Source organism: Mytilus californianus, unplaced genomic scaffold, assembly GCF_021869535.1.
Source record: "Mytilus californianus isolate M0D057914Y unplaced genomic scaffold, xbMytCali1.0.p SCAF_7, whole genome shotgun sequence".
Taxonomy (NCBI): domain Eukaryota; kingdom Metazoa; phylum Mollusca; class Bivalvia; order Mytilida; family Mytilidae; genus Mytilus; species Mytilus californianus.
Genome location: NW_026262723.1, coordinates 74,733,877 through 74,750,389, shown reverse-complemented (window position 1 = coordinate 74,750,389; position 16,513 = coordinate 74,733,877). Strand labels below are relative to the sequence as shown.

The following is a 16,513-nucleotide window of genomic DNA, read 5'->3' as shown; positions in this document are numbered from 1 at the left end:
TATGTTGTTTTTTTAAGAAAAATTCACAATATTGTAAAGTTCTAAGTTTTCATATGAAGTAAAACTTAGAAGTCTAAACTGATTTTCAATATTTAAATTATATTCACAATTTCTACTTTCAAATATTAAAGAAATCAGTCAAACAAACGTTTAATTTTCTCCCACTTCACCGTGATAACAAAAGGGACAAAACCTTGCAAAACACCGGCAAAATGGAAAAAAATAAGAAGCAGACAAAAAAATCTCCCTATCAAAAATTACATCTGGAACACGTTTTCAGCTATCTTCAAACCAATGAGTATCCTTCAGATGATCGTTACACCAACCGAATACACAGATCTAACCTTAGACAAAGAGCTTTAGATTTTATCATTGAAAATGGAAAACTTTACTTACAGTATTATTCTGCTCCCCTTGCATTGGCTTGTGATAATAATAGTGATACTGACCGTCAGAAAAGTGAGAAAAAAATACTTAACAGACTGGTTCTGTTTTCCAACGAGGATAAGTTGCAGGCCTTCTATGAATGTCATATAAGCAAAGAAGGTAAAAAATGAAATAGACCATTATTGAAGAGGTACTGGCTATGATTACCCGCAAAAAGTAACAATAAGAATAATTTGGCTCCAAATCAGAAAATTGCTCCTGACACAAGATCTCAAAAGGGATTTAATAGATGTAGTGATGCTTCAAGTTTTCACATATTTATGACAATTGATATAAGCTGTGTTATAATTTCTACCACTAGCAATTTAATACATGTAAGTCCCGAAAATAAAATGTAGATGGTTTACAGTCATGATAGTATATAAATCATATTTATTCTTTACAGGAATATATATATTGACGGGACTTAACACTACCATGACTACCTAATTATAGCTGATTTTATCGTCGGGTCATGGACATAGTTAATTAATGACATGATATGATATGGAAACGGACATGTGTAAAATACATACTCGCTATTATCTTAATAATTTCTGATAATATCAATAAAATGTCATTCAAACTTAGTAATAAGTGATGCCAGTGTATTGAACTTGTAATCTGTCACTTCAAATTTGTCATAGTCGCATTCATTTCATCACAGAAGGGTATACAGAATGCAAACGGGGTAATAAAAAAATGGTGCAGATGGCATTCCCAATAACCGTGAGTTTCACAAACCATTATAAAACACTTCACATCAAATAAATCACACTTATATTGGTCATTTTATATGACAAAATATATCTACTTTACAATAAAACTTATCAATTCATTGTATTTGTTGAACGTTTGAAATTATGTGGTTATAATTTATTGAGCAGTTCAATCAGATGCTTCCAAAATCCATAAATCTCGCGAAGTCTCGTAAAGTTCGAGATTTTATCAATTTTATACTGAAAAGCCTATCAGATTCATTTCCCGTTAGATATACTGTTCCAACATGTCCAAGTTCTTTAATATTATAAAAATGTATAATTACTCTAATATAAGATTTTGTTTAAGTACTAAGTACTTAAAGAAAATGGCTTAAAATAGAACAAAGGGGTAAAATGCAAGTTTTGTCTATTAAATTATCTTGAAAACTGCTACCAATAGAGAAAATATGAAGGGGACAGAAATCTTCAGAATGATGAGATCTACCTATTGTTCTTTTCATCAAAACTGTCAGACAACATCTTGTAGGAGTTATTGCTCTTAAATGTCCATTTAACATTTTTTTTGTATTTTTGCCTTTTATCTTGAAAAGTTCAAAACTTTAAAAAGGTAGAGAGAAAAATAGTCAGTTGACCTTTTATAGGAGTTATTGCCCTTTAAAAATGATTTCCCCCCAATTTGAACATATTATGCAAAAACTACAATAAATCAAGATAACTAAGAAGCAAAAATAATGAACAAAACAAGATCTACAAATGAGTCAACTCTGTCAAAATTATAAGTTAATTCCTTATAACATGTATAAAGAGTTATTGCCCTTAAATGACAATGTTTACCCTGTTTTATGTGTTGGGCATAAACTATAGAAGATAAAGAGAAACAGTAAACAGCAAAAAATGATCAGCTAGACAAGATCTGCAAATAGATCAATAAAGCTAAAACTGAAAATCCATTTCTTAAAAAAGTTATTGCCCTTAAACATGTTGAATGACTGTTTATACACTTTCTTTTGTATTATTGGCAAACATTATAGTAGAAAGAGGGAAAATGAAAACAGAAAATATGTTAAGCAAAACAAGATCAAAGAACCAAAAGGAACTTTTGAAAGTGAAACAGCCTGGTTCCCAATTTAGATTTGCCAAAGTTTCACCTAAGCAATTCAACTAAGTTTCCATCACCTGGTTGTTTTATAAACAGTTCTTTGTATTTATAAAGTATTGACCATTCCAAAAAACTTACAGACAAATGTTAAAGGTCTCCCGTGGTCACCTTCATGCAAATATTATGAAGAGGCATGATTTATAACATACTTTTTATTAAATTGTCCAAAGATAAATTGATAAATTGCTTAAGGACCACTCTGAGGAGCCAAAAATTTCTAGAATTAAACTTTTTTTCTTAACCTCATTTTTGGGTTTATATGACTGTTAGAAAGTAATTGATGCAGAAAAACCATATGGTGGTGCACTTCTTTTTTAGCTATGGCCATTTGAAAGTACCCCATTTTTTATGATTCCCATTTTTCATCAATTGTTACCCAATTTTGGGGTATTATGATTATCATGAAAAAATCAGTTTCACAATTCAACTTTTTTTCATACTTTCACTAAAGATGAAGTGGACCAATCTGAATAAATTTAACTTAAAAAAAATATAAGTTGATGTTAATATTAGAAAGTTTTATAAAATTTTGTTGCTTTTTTGGGTCAAATTGACCATGCTGTCAATTTTGTAAATTTGGGATTTTTCTCTTCTTTTTTTTTTTTAGAACAAAAAGCATATTATTTCAACTTCTTTGTTAAAAATGATTGAAAAATAACATATCTAAGAATTTTGAAAAGAAAAAAATTGATATAGGATGTAGATATTTTTGGTAAAAATTTCTTTATAACCCTCACCCATTTTCTCAACATTTTGGCTGACGACACTGACCGGATTGGTTATAAAATTTGAAAATTTTATTACTCCAAAACTACTTATTGTAAGTACACAATTTTTTCACAGAGTTTAGTATGATTAAAATGTTTTTAAATTCATTAATATTTTCCACTTGTATCACATTTTTTGGAGAATAATTCTCAAACGTAGAATACATCCGTAAAAGTTAAAGGAATCAAACTTCTTCAGGCAAAGATGACCTTGGATGAATTAGGCTATTCTATTTTGGTCTTGTTTTAGTTTTGTGGTTTCTGACCTAGTTTTTAAGTTTTTTGGGTAAATAAAAGTGATATGGACTCACAAAATCTTTTAGGGGTTATTTTCATTCATGAAGCAGAGACATAATGTAATATTGATGAATATTTTGTAGGTCAACATCATGGTAAAAACAGAACTGTAGCACTGTGTAGAGATAAATATTATTTTCTGTGTATGATTGAAATGGTCAAGATGTTGATCAGGAACTGTCCCATCTGTAGTTCAAGATTAGATACAACTAACATTGTTGCAAAGGAGCATGAAAATGACATGGACATATTAGATATGTTATATGGTGAAAAACATGGCAACCATGTATTACAAGAAAGGGAAAACTTGTGTAGTCATGGAAACAGTGATTGTATAATTGAATGCTTTAAAACAAGCACATTCATCGATGTTGATCATATTGAAAATATCAATGTCATCGGCCAATCGTTGGAATTGTCTGATATTTGTCATAACGAAATAAAAACTGTGCATGAAACAAACCAAGATAGCACTACCAAGCAAAATTCAGCTGATGAGAAGAGTTGTATGTTGAAAAATGAGGAGAAGGAGAAAAAAGAAGAGTGTGAAAACACAGATAAATATGTAGTAGAAATGTATAACCTGGAATCTGATGTTGAACCTGATTATTTTTGGCATTCTGTAAGATTATTTAACATTACACTCTAGTTATACTGTGGCCTGCCTGTTTCAGAAATAATCATCTTGGAATTTTGTAGATTTTTGCATATTTGGATTTTTATGAAATTTCGCATACATTTAGAACTCATATTGTTGTTGTCTTTTTATAGTTTCATTGAAAAATAGTTGAATGAAGCATTTATACATCCAGAGATACAATTAATTAAAAATTTGTGAAACAACTATGAGTATGTAGAATGTACATAAAAAGTGCATTTTCACTTTGAATTGCCAGTTCTCAAAACTGTGTCCATAGAGTTTTGTTTAAAAATAATATCTTGTGTAGAAATTCCAAAAGGGAACATATTTTACATTATTATGAATATTGTAGTATTTAATTATAAACCAATTTTAGATGTTTTGGCAACTTGCCATCTTCAGTATTTCTCAATTAACCCTCTAAACTACATGTACATGGTAGACATGTCACTTTTCACAATCATTTTGATGTTATACATTAAGATCCATAGATGCTCTGAAAGGAAATGGTTCCAGAAACATTGTCTTGTTTTGAAATAATGGAATTAATCTTTTTAACATTTTAGTTTTTACAATGTACTACCATCAGAATTGAAAATAAGTGATATTTAACAGAGAATAAAGACTATATTAACAGTAAAATCAATTGAAGTATAATTGAGATTATTTCTGAGTTTTTCAGATTTTGCTCCTTTTTCAGGTAGAATTAAGTGTGCTTGGACCATATGAATTTCAGGGTAGACAGAAGTATTTGATGATATTCTTGGAACTCTATTCGTTGTGGCCAGAGGTAACAATAGTAGATACAATTTCACCAGCTATTATTACCATGGGTTTACTGGACCTTTTATGCAGGTACTGCAATATAGGGTTTGCGTATATGTGTAACTTTAAGGCCACTATATTTAATCATATTAGAACTTAAAATATAAACTAACTTCATTTTACAGCATTATTACAGTAAACAAATATTTATATGTAAGCAGGTGCTCTAGATTTTATAGCCACATAGATATATTTACATCAAAACCTATACTACACATACTTTTTTATTAAAATTTCAAAGTCTAGGAATGATAATTGTTTGATCATGAGCTTCAGAATTACATTTACTGTGTTTAATTACATGGTTTTCTATATGTACGAACCAAGTAAGGATTAAAACAGTTTGTTTCCTGTTATTTTTGGTGATTGTATTTTCTGTGTTGGCTGGGAAGATTTGACTTTAAACTGTTGGATTGTGGTAAATTTGATCATGGACTTTCTCATCCCAGAAAAAAAAATTATATGGAGACTTCAAAGATATTTGTTAATTGATGTTATTTGTCTTTTATCATGATTTTTCAGATACAATGTAATGAAAAGATTATACCTGAGGAAGAGTGCATGTGGTGCATTACAACTCTTTACTCCTGATGTCCAGCTTTTACAGACTGCTAATTTACACATAGATATAGTGAAAATGGATGTCCCTTATTCAGGTAAACAGTAAAAAGAAAATGGAGGTCCCGATTCAGGTAGGCTGTTAAAAGTAAATGAATGTCCATTATTCAGGTAGGCTATAAAAAGTAAATGAATGTCCCTTATTCAGATCAGATGTAAAGTGTAAATGGATACATGTCCCTTATTCAGGTAGACTGTACAAAGAAATAGGATGTCCCTTATTCAGGTAGACTGTACAAAGAAATAAGATGTCCATTATCCATACCTGCCAGCTTTTCAAAATCATCATGGGGGATCTAAAGCATGATAGTGACTAAGGCATCTTTTATACATGCCAGAAGTATTTTAATTTTATATTCAATGTTTTTTGTCTCACCTCAATGAAGTCGTGAAGGTGAGACTTGGGTGTAATTTTTCTGACAGCATCAGAGGCAGCATCAGAAACTTATTAATCCTTGTGAACATACATGAAATATTTGCCACAGGACCTTAAGGGAACATCAATCAATAATTTTTTTAAAGTTCAGGATAATGTCAGTTTAAGGGGAACCACTAATGGTAAGTCAATGGTATTTGGTATGCAGTTGTATAAGCATTGGCACCTCTCATTTACATAGAGATTATTTGTCCCTACACCCTCAGTCATGGTCTATTGACTTTGAAACTATTGCATAGTTAACATGTTAGTGTGTGATTTGGTCAGTTTAGGCTGAACCCCTTATTGTAAGTCAATGATATTAGGTATGAAGTTGCAGTTGCATTAGCATTTGCACATCTCAGTTCCTTGGATTTAATTTGGCTTTTGAACCTTCAGTCATGGTTTATTGACTTTGAATGTTTTGCATATATATACATGACATGTTAAAAGTATTGCAATTTTTATTTCAAGGTTTGTATTTTACCTTTAAAAATTATATACAGGGGAGATATCTTTGTGTCAATACTTTATTAATTAGTATTTGTGTTTATATGTAATTTTCATACCTTTGAATGCCTGATTTAAGGTATTAAATGCATGTAACGAAGGTTTCTAAAGTTGAGGTTAACACCTCTCATCAGGAAAATCCCCCATAAAATGGGACAGTTGGGAGGTCTAATTTTTTAGTTAGGTTGTAAAAAGTAGTAAAAAAGATCTCATCTGAAAAGTTAATGTACTACATTTTGTATATAAGAATTGAAGGATTATCAGTCTTCAGGTATATATCTTTATTTAAATACAGTTTTCCACATACAACTTCATTTGAATATTGGAGAATAATGATAAGACAACATTTAGCTGGAAGTGGAAAATAGACAATATTTTCATTGGTTAATGACTTGCAAAGGTTAACATTAAGTTTCATGCTTATGTCAGTTTCTTAGCTATCTGAAGTGTTAGGCTACCTTTATTTAGACTTGTAAGATTTACATGTTTTTTGCATTACTGTTCACCTGATTTAAAAGTTATTTTTATGATGCAATGTTCAAAATTATGTTTTTTTGATAAATGTAGGAAAATAATATCAAAGAATTTTTATATATTTTCTTGTCTTGATCATTTAACTAGACAACGTATTTCAATGTTATCACTCTTGTTGCTGATTCAAGTTGCCTATTTCTTTTGAGTTATGTTCTTTTTACTAAGAAAATTAAAGAATGAATGCTCATATTTAGATATTTTTGTGATTAGGTGAGAAACAAAAACTGCTACTCTAAAAATTAAATGTGGAAAACATACTATGCTTATAAATCTTATTTCAGAAGAGATTTGGACACTACTGAAGACCCAGGTTTCAAGTTTTATTAAGAACAATTCAGACTGGCCATGCACCTTATCATTTTCCATAATGCCATTTAGAATTAAATATGATGATGGTGTTGATGGAACCTGCACTCTTTTCACCAGGAGAAGGTATATTTTGTTTCTATATTCTAGAAAAATGTGTAATAAGTCTGTATTGAAAAATGAGTTCATTTCAGTCTCATCACTTGGTGTCCATTGTCTATTGTTGTCTGCCTTCCGTTAATTTTTACAAAAATCTTCTCTGAAACTACAGGGCCAATTGGAAGCAAACTTGGCTTATCAATTTTGAAAAAAATGTGTTCGTTGATGCCCCCTGTCAAACAACATGGCTTACATGGCTAAAAATAGAACATATGGGTAAAATGGAAGTTTTGTCTATTATCGATCTTGAAACCACTATAGAGAAAATCTGACAGAGGCAGAAATTTTCAGACTAATGAGATCTATCTACTGTCCATTTATGTGAAAACTGTCAGATGACTTCTTATAGGATCTTATAGGTGTAATTGCCCTAAAATGATGAATTTTACCATTTTTTTTTTCATTTTGCCAAATATCTAGAAAAGTAGAATAGAGAGAGAGAAACTTTGAATAGCAAAAATGATAAGCAAGACATGATCTACAAATTAGTAAAATGACTGAACTCCTTATTTGAGTTAATTCCCTTAATTGACCAACTTTACCAATTTTTTGCATTTTTGCCTATTATCTGATAGATAGAAAAGCAAAAATGATCAGCAAAACAATAAGACAAAAGGCTGAAATTGTCAGTTGATATTCTTAGGAGTTATTGCCCTTAGAAGACTATTTACCAATTTATTGTGTTGTCTATTTTTTTCAAAAACTATACATGTAATAGATAAAGAGAAACTTTGAATAGCAAAATGAACCCACAAGACAAGATCTTCATAAAGGTCAATATTGCTGAAACCATTGGTCAACAGAGAATCTAAACAGTAAAAATGATAAGCAAGCCATGATCAACCAAAAAGAGATTTTGGTCATAAATTATATTCTTGTCTACAATGTTGGAGAGTGGCCATTGTTTAGAGCCTCTAGTTATCTATCAGTTTGGCTTCTCATAGACATACTTCAATCTATGTAATTTTCTGGAACTTGCTAATATTTTTGATGTAAAAAACAAGAGATCAATACATTGTAGTATAAAAATTCCCAACCATACAAGATAAGGTATAAGTTGCAAAAGAATTATTAAAATAGTTTTTACCATTCAGGCTTAAAATCTTCTTTGGCAAGAGAGAATACTGGGCACTTTTATCATTTGATACTCAATTGTCTGAGACTCGACCATTAATTATGTCATAGTTACTACGAAAGAAAATACAAAGGGAAACAGGACATTTTTTCATAAACAAGGATATATATGTTCATCTGAAACACAACTTTTCCATTTCTCTAGGATTACTTATTCATAGCAGGTTTTTAAAGATAGAAAAATTAACAATAATATGGACTGAAACATTATTTGTAACGAGTATATAAAATCATGTATAAATAAAAGGTGTTAGAAACATGTCATTGAGACAGCAAATCCAAAGCTAACAAATACACATGAATGCTTATAAATTAACATTAATATTATTAAATATAATTTCTGTTTTCAGACACAGAAAGAAAACTAAAGATAAAATTCCTAATTTTGACAGCAATCAGCAAAAATTACTAAACTTATATAGATATTGTTCCAGTAAGTCAGTGAAGCTGGGTGACAAAAATGACAAGAACACCACAGATATTACAACTGAGGTGGAAGGTTATTCTGTATCAGAGTATCCTGTCAAACAAGATGTCAACTTGACAGAAAATAATCCTTTAAAATATTTAAGAGACAATCCTGAGGCAACACAAATGGTAAATGATAATGAAATTGTGAAATCTCCATGTAAAATGACAACAAGAAACAAGAGAATTGATTACTGTTCTCTATCATCGGATAAACAGACCACAGATAGTTTAAAGACTAAGAAAAGGAATGTATCTTCTTCTGGTTCTGTTTCAGAAAGTTCAAAAAAGATTAAACTAGTTTCAGGCAAAAGGAAATCGAATCATGAAAATATGAAGTCCAATAACTGCAAGATTGTAGAAAATCAAAAAGAAACATTTGATGACAGCTTAGTTTTGGAACAAAAGTTTTGTAAGGATGAAGATCAGGCAACTTGTAACAAGAAAAGTCCTTCAGAGATTAAAGATACAATGACAGAACATTCTGATAATTCAGAAATAGGAAAGAAGTGTTTGACATATAATGTTCAATCTAAAATTTGTCTTTCCAAAAAGAAAGTAAAGTCAGATATGGTGAAACAACTTGAACATGAGAAAGAGCATGATGGAAACCCCAGGTAATTTTTTTATTGTCTCGCCTTGACGGAGTCAAAAAGCGAGACATATGTATGCTGTTTCCGGCGTCGGCGGCATCAACAATGTATTGGTTTGTGATTAGGTCTAGTTCATGGTGAACCACTAGTGGTAGGTCAATGATATTTGGTATGCAGTTGTATTAGCATTGGCACAAGATTATTTGGCCCCGCCCCCTCAGTCAAGGTCCATTGACTTTGAAACTTTTCATAGTTTACATGTATTAGTTTGTGATTAGGTCAATTTATGGGGAACCACTAGTGGTAGGTCAATGATATTTGGTATGCAGTTGTATAACCATTGGCATATCTCATTTCGATGGAGATTATTTGGCTCCGCCCCCTTAGTCATGGTCTGTAGACTTTGAAAATTTTGCTAAGTTAACATGTATTAGTTTGTGATTAGGTCAGTTCAAGAGGAACCATTAGTGGTAGGCCAATGTTAATTGGTGTTCAGTTGTATAAGCATTAGCACATCTCATTTCCATGGAGAATATTTGGCCCCGCCCCCTCAGTCATGGGCTATTTAATTTGAAACTTTTGCTTAGTTTACATGTATTAGTTTGTGATTAGATCAGTTTAAGATGAACTGCTAATGTTAAGTCAATGCTATTTGGTATGCAAATTTATTGGCATTTGCAAGTATTGTTTCCATGGAGATTATATAGCCCCAGCCCCGATCATGGTTCATTGACTTTGAAACTTTTACATAGTTTACAAGTTAATGTTTGTGTTTAGGTTTGTTTAAAGGGAACGACTTATAATAAGTCAATGGTATTTGGTATGCAGTTGTATTAGCATTGGCACATCTCATTTCATGGAGATTGTTTAGCCATGTACCTTCAGTCATGGTTCATCGACTTTGAATATTTGCATAACTTACATGTTAAAGTATTGCTATTTTAATTTCAACATTTGCATTATCAAAATTACAAAAAGGCGAGACATATCTCTGTGATAACAGTTTATTAGGATTATAAGTTATTTTAAGAAGGGCAGCTTTTCTACTAGTCAATCAATGTCAATAGGTTTTGGTTTTTATTAAAAATTTAAATAATCTCCTAATTTGCATTGTTTCTTAAATAATGGCTTTATCCACAAATTTTACTTTCTAAGGAAATATAAGAACTGTTGTCCAAATCATGACATGGAAAGATCCCCTTGTAAGTTTGACTACATGTATTTGGGCATACAATCTAGACAATACATCGAATATCAGCAAGTGCACTATGACCTATATATACAACTTCAGACAGGATTTTACCCATTAAATCTTTTAATTCTCATCAAAAATTAGTTTTGGTCGAAGAAATTCTGACTACGGTGATGATTTGCAATGATGAGTTGTTCATTAGTGACATGTTTATGGCCCAATTAACACCTTTGATGATCATTAATCGGTTGATCATTCAATTAATTAATGTCATCAATTCTGATTACACGTGTGCAACAATTAAAATGTTTACTTTGCAATTTCCTTCAATTGAGACAATTTGTAAGCATAGATGAATCAGCTTATTTCCGACAGCAATTATTTTATAACAAATTTGATGAATGTTGTCAGTAATGAAAGCAGAACAAGTAAGAGAAAAAAATGAGAACCTTAATTTGCAATGTCCCACAAATCATTATAAAATAACATGATTATTTTCAAGAATCTTTGCTTCAAATGGTATCAAATTCTTCACTCAATTTTTTTTCAGAAAATTAAAATCCATGAATTTAAGAACCCACAAACTTGTAACTTTTGCTCAAACCAAGAAAATCGATACCCATGAATAAAAATACTTTCACAGTATACTGACCAATTGTTACAATGAACCACAATATGTATTATGGTTTACTACAAGTTTACTATCACTTCTGAGCATATGGTTTGTGGTTATAATTGTAATTTTCGACTGGCTCTCAGAATCTTAGGTTTGATATATTTCCCTCTTTGAAAATCTTTGCACTAAATGGTATTTGTTAATTTACAAAGTGTATGTATCGTATGATTTAAGTTGCTACGTAATGAACGTATACCCTACCCCACATTTCTGTTTTATTTATTCTTAATATTAGTGGCGCTTACTGGGGGTATTTTAAACACTTATTTCCCTTGGACAGAAACAATTATTCATAAGACTCAGCATATTGTTCCTAATTTTTGTTTAATTTTTATGTTTGATGCATGGAACAACATTTCTTGTAAAGCTCTATGATATAATATTTGTTCATTTTCCAGGACAGTTGAAGAAATTGAAGATCACACACTGACAAGACACTCAAAGCAGCAAATAAAAGGTGGTAAAGATGGGAAAATCTTTACTGGTAGTAAAGAATCTGTTACAGAAAGGCACAGGACTAATTCCCAAGGTAGCGGAAAAGATTGTAAATCAAAGAAGTTAATGAAAGCTCACAGGAGATCTCTTACTTGTTTGTAAGTATGTTCAAAGTCATTTCAATCCTTTTATGTTTTAAGTCATGACTATTGAATGACTATTGAATGTTAGGTGATATTTTATGTTCAGCAAGGACTGCCAGGTATATGAAATATTTTTCCAGTGAAGGAAAATATATGATTAAGACTCAAGCGAAATTATGGTAGAAATTAGCCTTTGTCATTTATTTAAGACTCAAATGCTACCCTTTGGATGTGAATATGGCTTTCAAGAGAAAAAATTGTGATGGACTTTGCTGAAACATGCATAATTTAGTAGAATAATGATGTTCTATATAAGCCAGTGCATTTACATTTGAACCAATATAATTCTTTAATTCAGTTGACTTTTACAAAGATAACACTGATAACTATGGAAAAAAATAATTGTGGTTAGAGGCCGACAAGCCTCCATTGAGCAATTTTTGAAGACTTGTGCAGATGCTTATTATCTGTGCGTAGTAGATTTCTTTGCTATGTTCTTGAAAACAAAGGTTGAATTCTAATTGAAAAATAGATAGCAAGCAGAAAAAAATATTTGGGGCATATTTTGACTTCCCAATACTACAGAATTTCAGTGGTTTTAAAAGTTCAAAAATACTCTTATATGGAAAATGTTTTGGGAAGGTTAAGGGGAGATTATTCAATACTGCAAAGAACATTAGAATCTCACAAATTAACTTACATTGTATCAGAGACATATATATATATGTGTATATATGTCTCTGATTGTATTTATACCTTTTAATAAAGTTTTACCCCTGACTCAGAGTAATATTTGACATAAATTCAATTTGCATGGTTGTGTTCAATACACACTAAAAGGTATTTCACAAATATTGTTGGAATATCTTGTGTCACTATTATAAACTAACATGCTGTTTTTAGCTGTAAAGCTGAATGGTGTTCCAAAAGGAGATATTCTGTATTTTGCATTAACACATAAATTTCAGGTTTTGTGTTTGTTTTTTAGGAAAATTATTGGAAGAACTTCTTTCAAAGCATAAACCACATGAAAAATTACTACAAGAAAGTTTCAGTTGAAACTGGAAATCAGTTTTATAAAAATTTGACCTGAATATATCCTTTGTTCATTCATGATCAGCATGGCTATTGTTGATTGCCAGAAGAGTCATTTGGATATCTTGGAAGTCTTTTATCTGATCTGACTATATAAATATACATGTATACATTGTTCTACTGTAGGTGTAGCACCTGTGGAAAGACTGTAAAATCATTTTCTCTTAAATCTCACCTACAGATGCATTCTGACCCCAAAAGATTGGAATGCCCTCATTGTTTTAAAGGATTTTTTACTGACACTCATCTTACTGCACATATAAACAATAGACATATATTTAGTTCTCCTTCATTATTCAAGTGTACTGTGTGTAGCCAAGTATTTACAAGGAAAGGTAAGCATAAAATGACTTTAGCTCACTTGGTTCATTAGGACCGTGTAAGTTTTTCGGAACAGTTTGCATTTGCTGACTATTTGTCATGCATAGTGACGCAGATTGCCTTAATTTGATGGTAAAACTTGAATTTTGTGATATCATAAAATAAATAACCTTGTCGAAAACAGAATGAAAATGATTAGTTACCGAACAAAATGCAGGATGCTATTTTGCAATTACCATTTTTCAAAATCTTGAATCTGCCTGTGTTGCTGGTTTTAAATTTAATTGTTGTGTTATTAGCTATCATATACATTGTGTAATATATGTTGCGTTGCTGGTTAAAGACCAATATGTTGTGTTGCTGGTTATAGTCTAATAGGTTGTGTTGCTAGTTATAGTCTGATATGTTGTGTTGCTGGTTAAAGACCAATATGTTGTGTTGCTAGTTATAGTCTAATAGGTTGTGTTGCTAGTTATAGTCTTGTATGTTGTGTTGCTGGTTATAGTCTAATAGGTTATGTTGCTAGTTATAGTCTGATATGTTGTGTTGCTGGTTATAGTCTGATATGTTGTGTTGCTGGTTATAGTCTGATATGCTTTCGGTTGCTGGTTATAGTCTAATATGTTGTGTTGCTAGTTATAGTCTAATATGTTGTGTTGCTAGTTATAGTCTAATATGTTCGTTTGCTGGTTATAGTCTAATATGTTGTGTTGCTAGTTATAGTCTAATATGTTCGTTTGCTGGTTATAGTCTAATATGTTGTGTTGCTAGTTATAGTCTAATATGTTGTGTTGCTGGTTATAGTCTAATATGTTCGGTTGCTGGTTATAGTCTAATATGTTATGTTGCTAGTTATAGTCTAATATGTTCGGTTGCTGGTTATAGTCTGATATGTTGTGTTGCTGGTTATAGTCTTGTATGTTGTGTTGCTAGTTATAGTCTGATATGTTGTGTTGCTAGTTATAGTCTAATATGCTGTGTTGCTTGTTATAGTCTGATATGTTGTGTTGCTAGTTATAGTCTGAAATTTTGTGTTGCTAGTTATAGTCTGATATGTTGTGTTGCTAGTTATAGTCTGATATGTTGTGTTGCTAGTTATAGTCTTGTATGTTGTGTTGCTGTGTGCTGCTAGTTATAGTCTGATATGTTGTGTTGCTAGTTATAGTCTTGTATGTTGTGTTGCTAGTCATAGTCTGATGTGTTGTGTTGCTGGTTATAGTCTTGTATGTTGTGTTGCTGGTTATAGTCTAATATGTTCGGTTGCTGGTTAAAGTCTGATATGTTGTGTTGCTAGTTATAGTCTAATATGTTGTGTTGCTAGTTATAGTCTTATATGTTGTGTTGCTGATTATAGTCTGATATGTTGTGTTGCTTGTTAGAATTTAATTTGTTTTGTCACTTGTAATCAGTTACCATCCTTTTTTGACAGCACTTTTAATGCAGATTTAGTTGGAAAATACAAATATTACAATACCTTGTATTTTACAAAATTATATTGTAGGTTCACTAAAACGACATGAACAGTCAAGACATCAAAATTTAAAACTATACCAGTGTGACAAATGTGGAAAACTTTTTCATCGAAAGCATTATCTAACCAGCCATCATAAAATTTGTCAGCAAACATTAAACAAGAAAATACCGAGAACTAGCAGTGAAAATGGAATTAGAAAAGATAAATTAAAGCAAGGGAGTAAGGAGTCAGCAAGTGGAGATAAAACATTGATAACCAATCATAGAATAGGACAAAAGGAGGTAGCAAGTGGAGATAAAACATTGATAACCAATCATAGAATAGGACATCTTCAGAGTTTAAATCAGAAAACAAATGCAGTGACCAAACATATTAAAGATACCAAGCATGTGACAGAAGATATCAAAGATACCAAGCATGTGACAGAACATATCAAAGATACTAAGCATGTGACAGAACATATCAAAGATACCAAGCCAATGTCAGGACAGAAAATTGATCTAGATAACAAACCTTATTGTCCTGAACATGATATTACATGTATTGTCAATATGAATAAGTCAAATGTGCAGGAAATTACCCATTGTGTTATGTATGAGACAGAGTCCGGGACTGAATATCATATAATATCAGATGATCCGAATAAACCTATAGATAATGACACTATAGCTGCATTAGAAATGCTGGCATCCCTTAAAGAAAAGGGACAATAAATTATGAAAATATGTTGAAATATAATGATTAAAACTTGTTTTCATTAATAATTACCCGAAAATCATAAAATCATTAAACGTTTTGGAAGTGATTGATAAATATGAAACATGAACTAAATTGGAAACATAAACATATTGTAATGTCAAAACAAGAAAAATGACACTGGATAGGAAGCAAATTTTAACCTTACAAGGTTTTAGTAATTTCTTTCATTATCATAGTTGGGACAGTATGCATGCACCTTTTCTGACAATTTATGATCAGTTTTGAATCCAATAGAACATTGACCAGATGAGAAAAAGAATTGAAACAAATGGTAAGAATACAAGTCTTTGAGATTTCAGATATCTTCTGCCTATCTTTTATTTCAACTCTGACCCAATTGAGCCTGGTCAGATCCTGGAAATGTCAATCTTAGGTATCTGAGATATCATGGTCATGCACAGCTGCCTTTGTGAGATTGTTATTAAAATATCTCAATATCTCATAGTAGTCAAAGTTTTCAAATAACTTTATATAATTTAATTCTGGATGTAACACATCTTCTTATTGGCTGAAAGTTTGTTGTTTATCAGCTTAATTTTGTCATGTGACCGTGATATCATCAACGTTTTTTCATGATTTACTCCTTATTTAAAATTAAATTATAAGGAATGACTGTAATATTTTTTTCTGTCTATTCGGGTTACGTGGGTTATTCAGTGTGCACCACATTTTTTATGTTATTTCTTCATAGACAGAAAAAATATTACAGTCATTCCTTAAATAAATTTAATAAATTCACAGTATTTCTGGGACAGATCTACAGACCCATGATTTTAGGTGTTTGCTGAGCAGGGTATGGGGCAAAATTTCAGAATCTTATGATTTTTTTCCAGATGATAGGAAAG

General features: G+C 31.1%; 1 protein-coding gene across 1 annotated transcript; it reads left to right on the top strand.

The window, feature by feature from the left end:
- The first annotated feature begins 186 nt into the window (after positions 1–186).
- On the top strand, positions 187–15,660 carry LOC127708477 (uncharacterized). The gene is made up of 9 exons (XM_052213352.1): positions 187–546; positions 3,455–3,993; positions 4,712–4,866; positions 5,359–5,492; positions 7,195–7,345; positions 8,863–9,597; positions 11,840–12,034; positions 13,241–13,449; positions 14,937–15,660. Exons 1-9 carry the CDS (start codon positions 213–215, stop codon positions 15,620–15,622), a joined length of 3,138 nt encoding a protein of 1,045 aa, XP_052069312.1. The 5' UTR covers positions 187–212; the 3' UTR covers positions 15,623–15,660.
- The last annotated feature ends 853 nt before the right edge of the window (positions 15,661–16,513 follow it).

What these genes read in the sequence shown, in the direction of transcription:
- LOC127708477 (XM_052213352.1), top strand. Translation starts at nt 213, where the DNA reads ATGGAAAAAAATAAGAAGCAGACAAAAAAATCTCCCTATCAAAAATTA. An exon ending in AATGGATGTCCCTTATTCAG is followed by an intron (nt 5,493 to 7,194) that starts GTAAACAGTAAA and finishes ATCTTATTTCAG; the next exon opens with AAGAGATTTGGACACTACTG. An exon ending in ACTCTTTTCACCAGGAGAAG is followed by an intron (nt 7,346 to 8,862) that starts GTATATTTTGTT and finishes TTCTGTTTTCAG; the next exon opens with ACACAGAAAGAAAACTAAAG.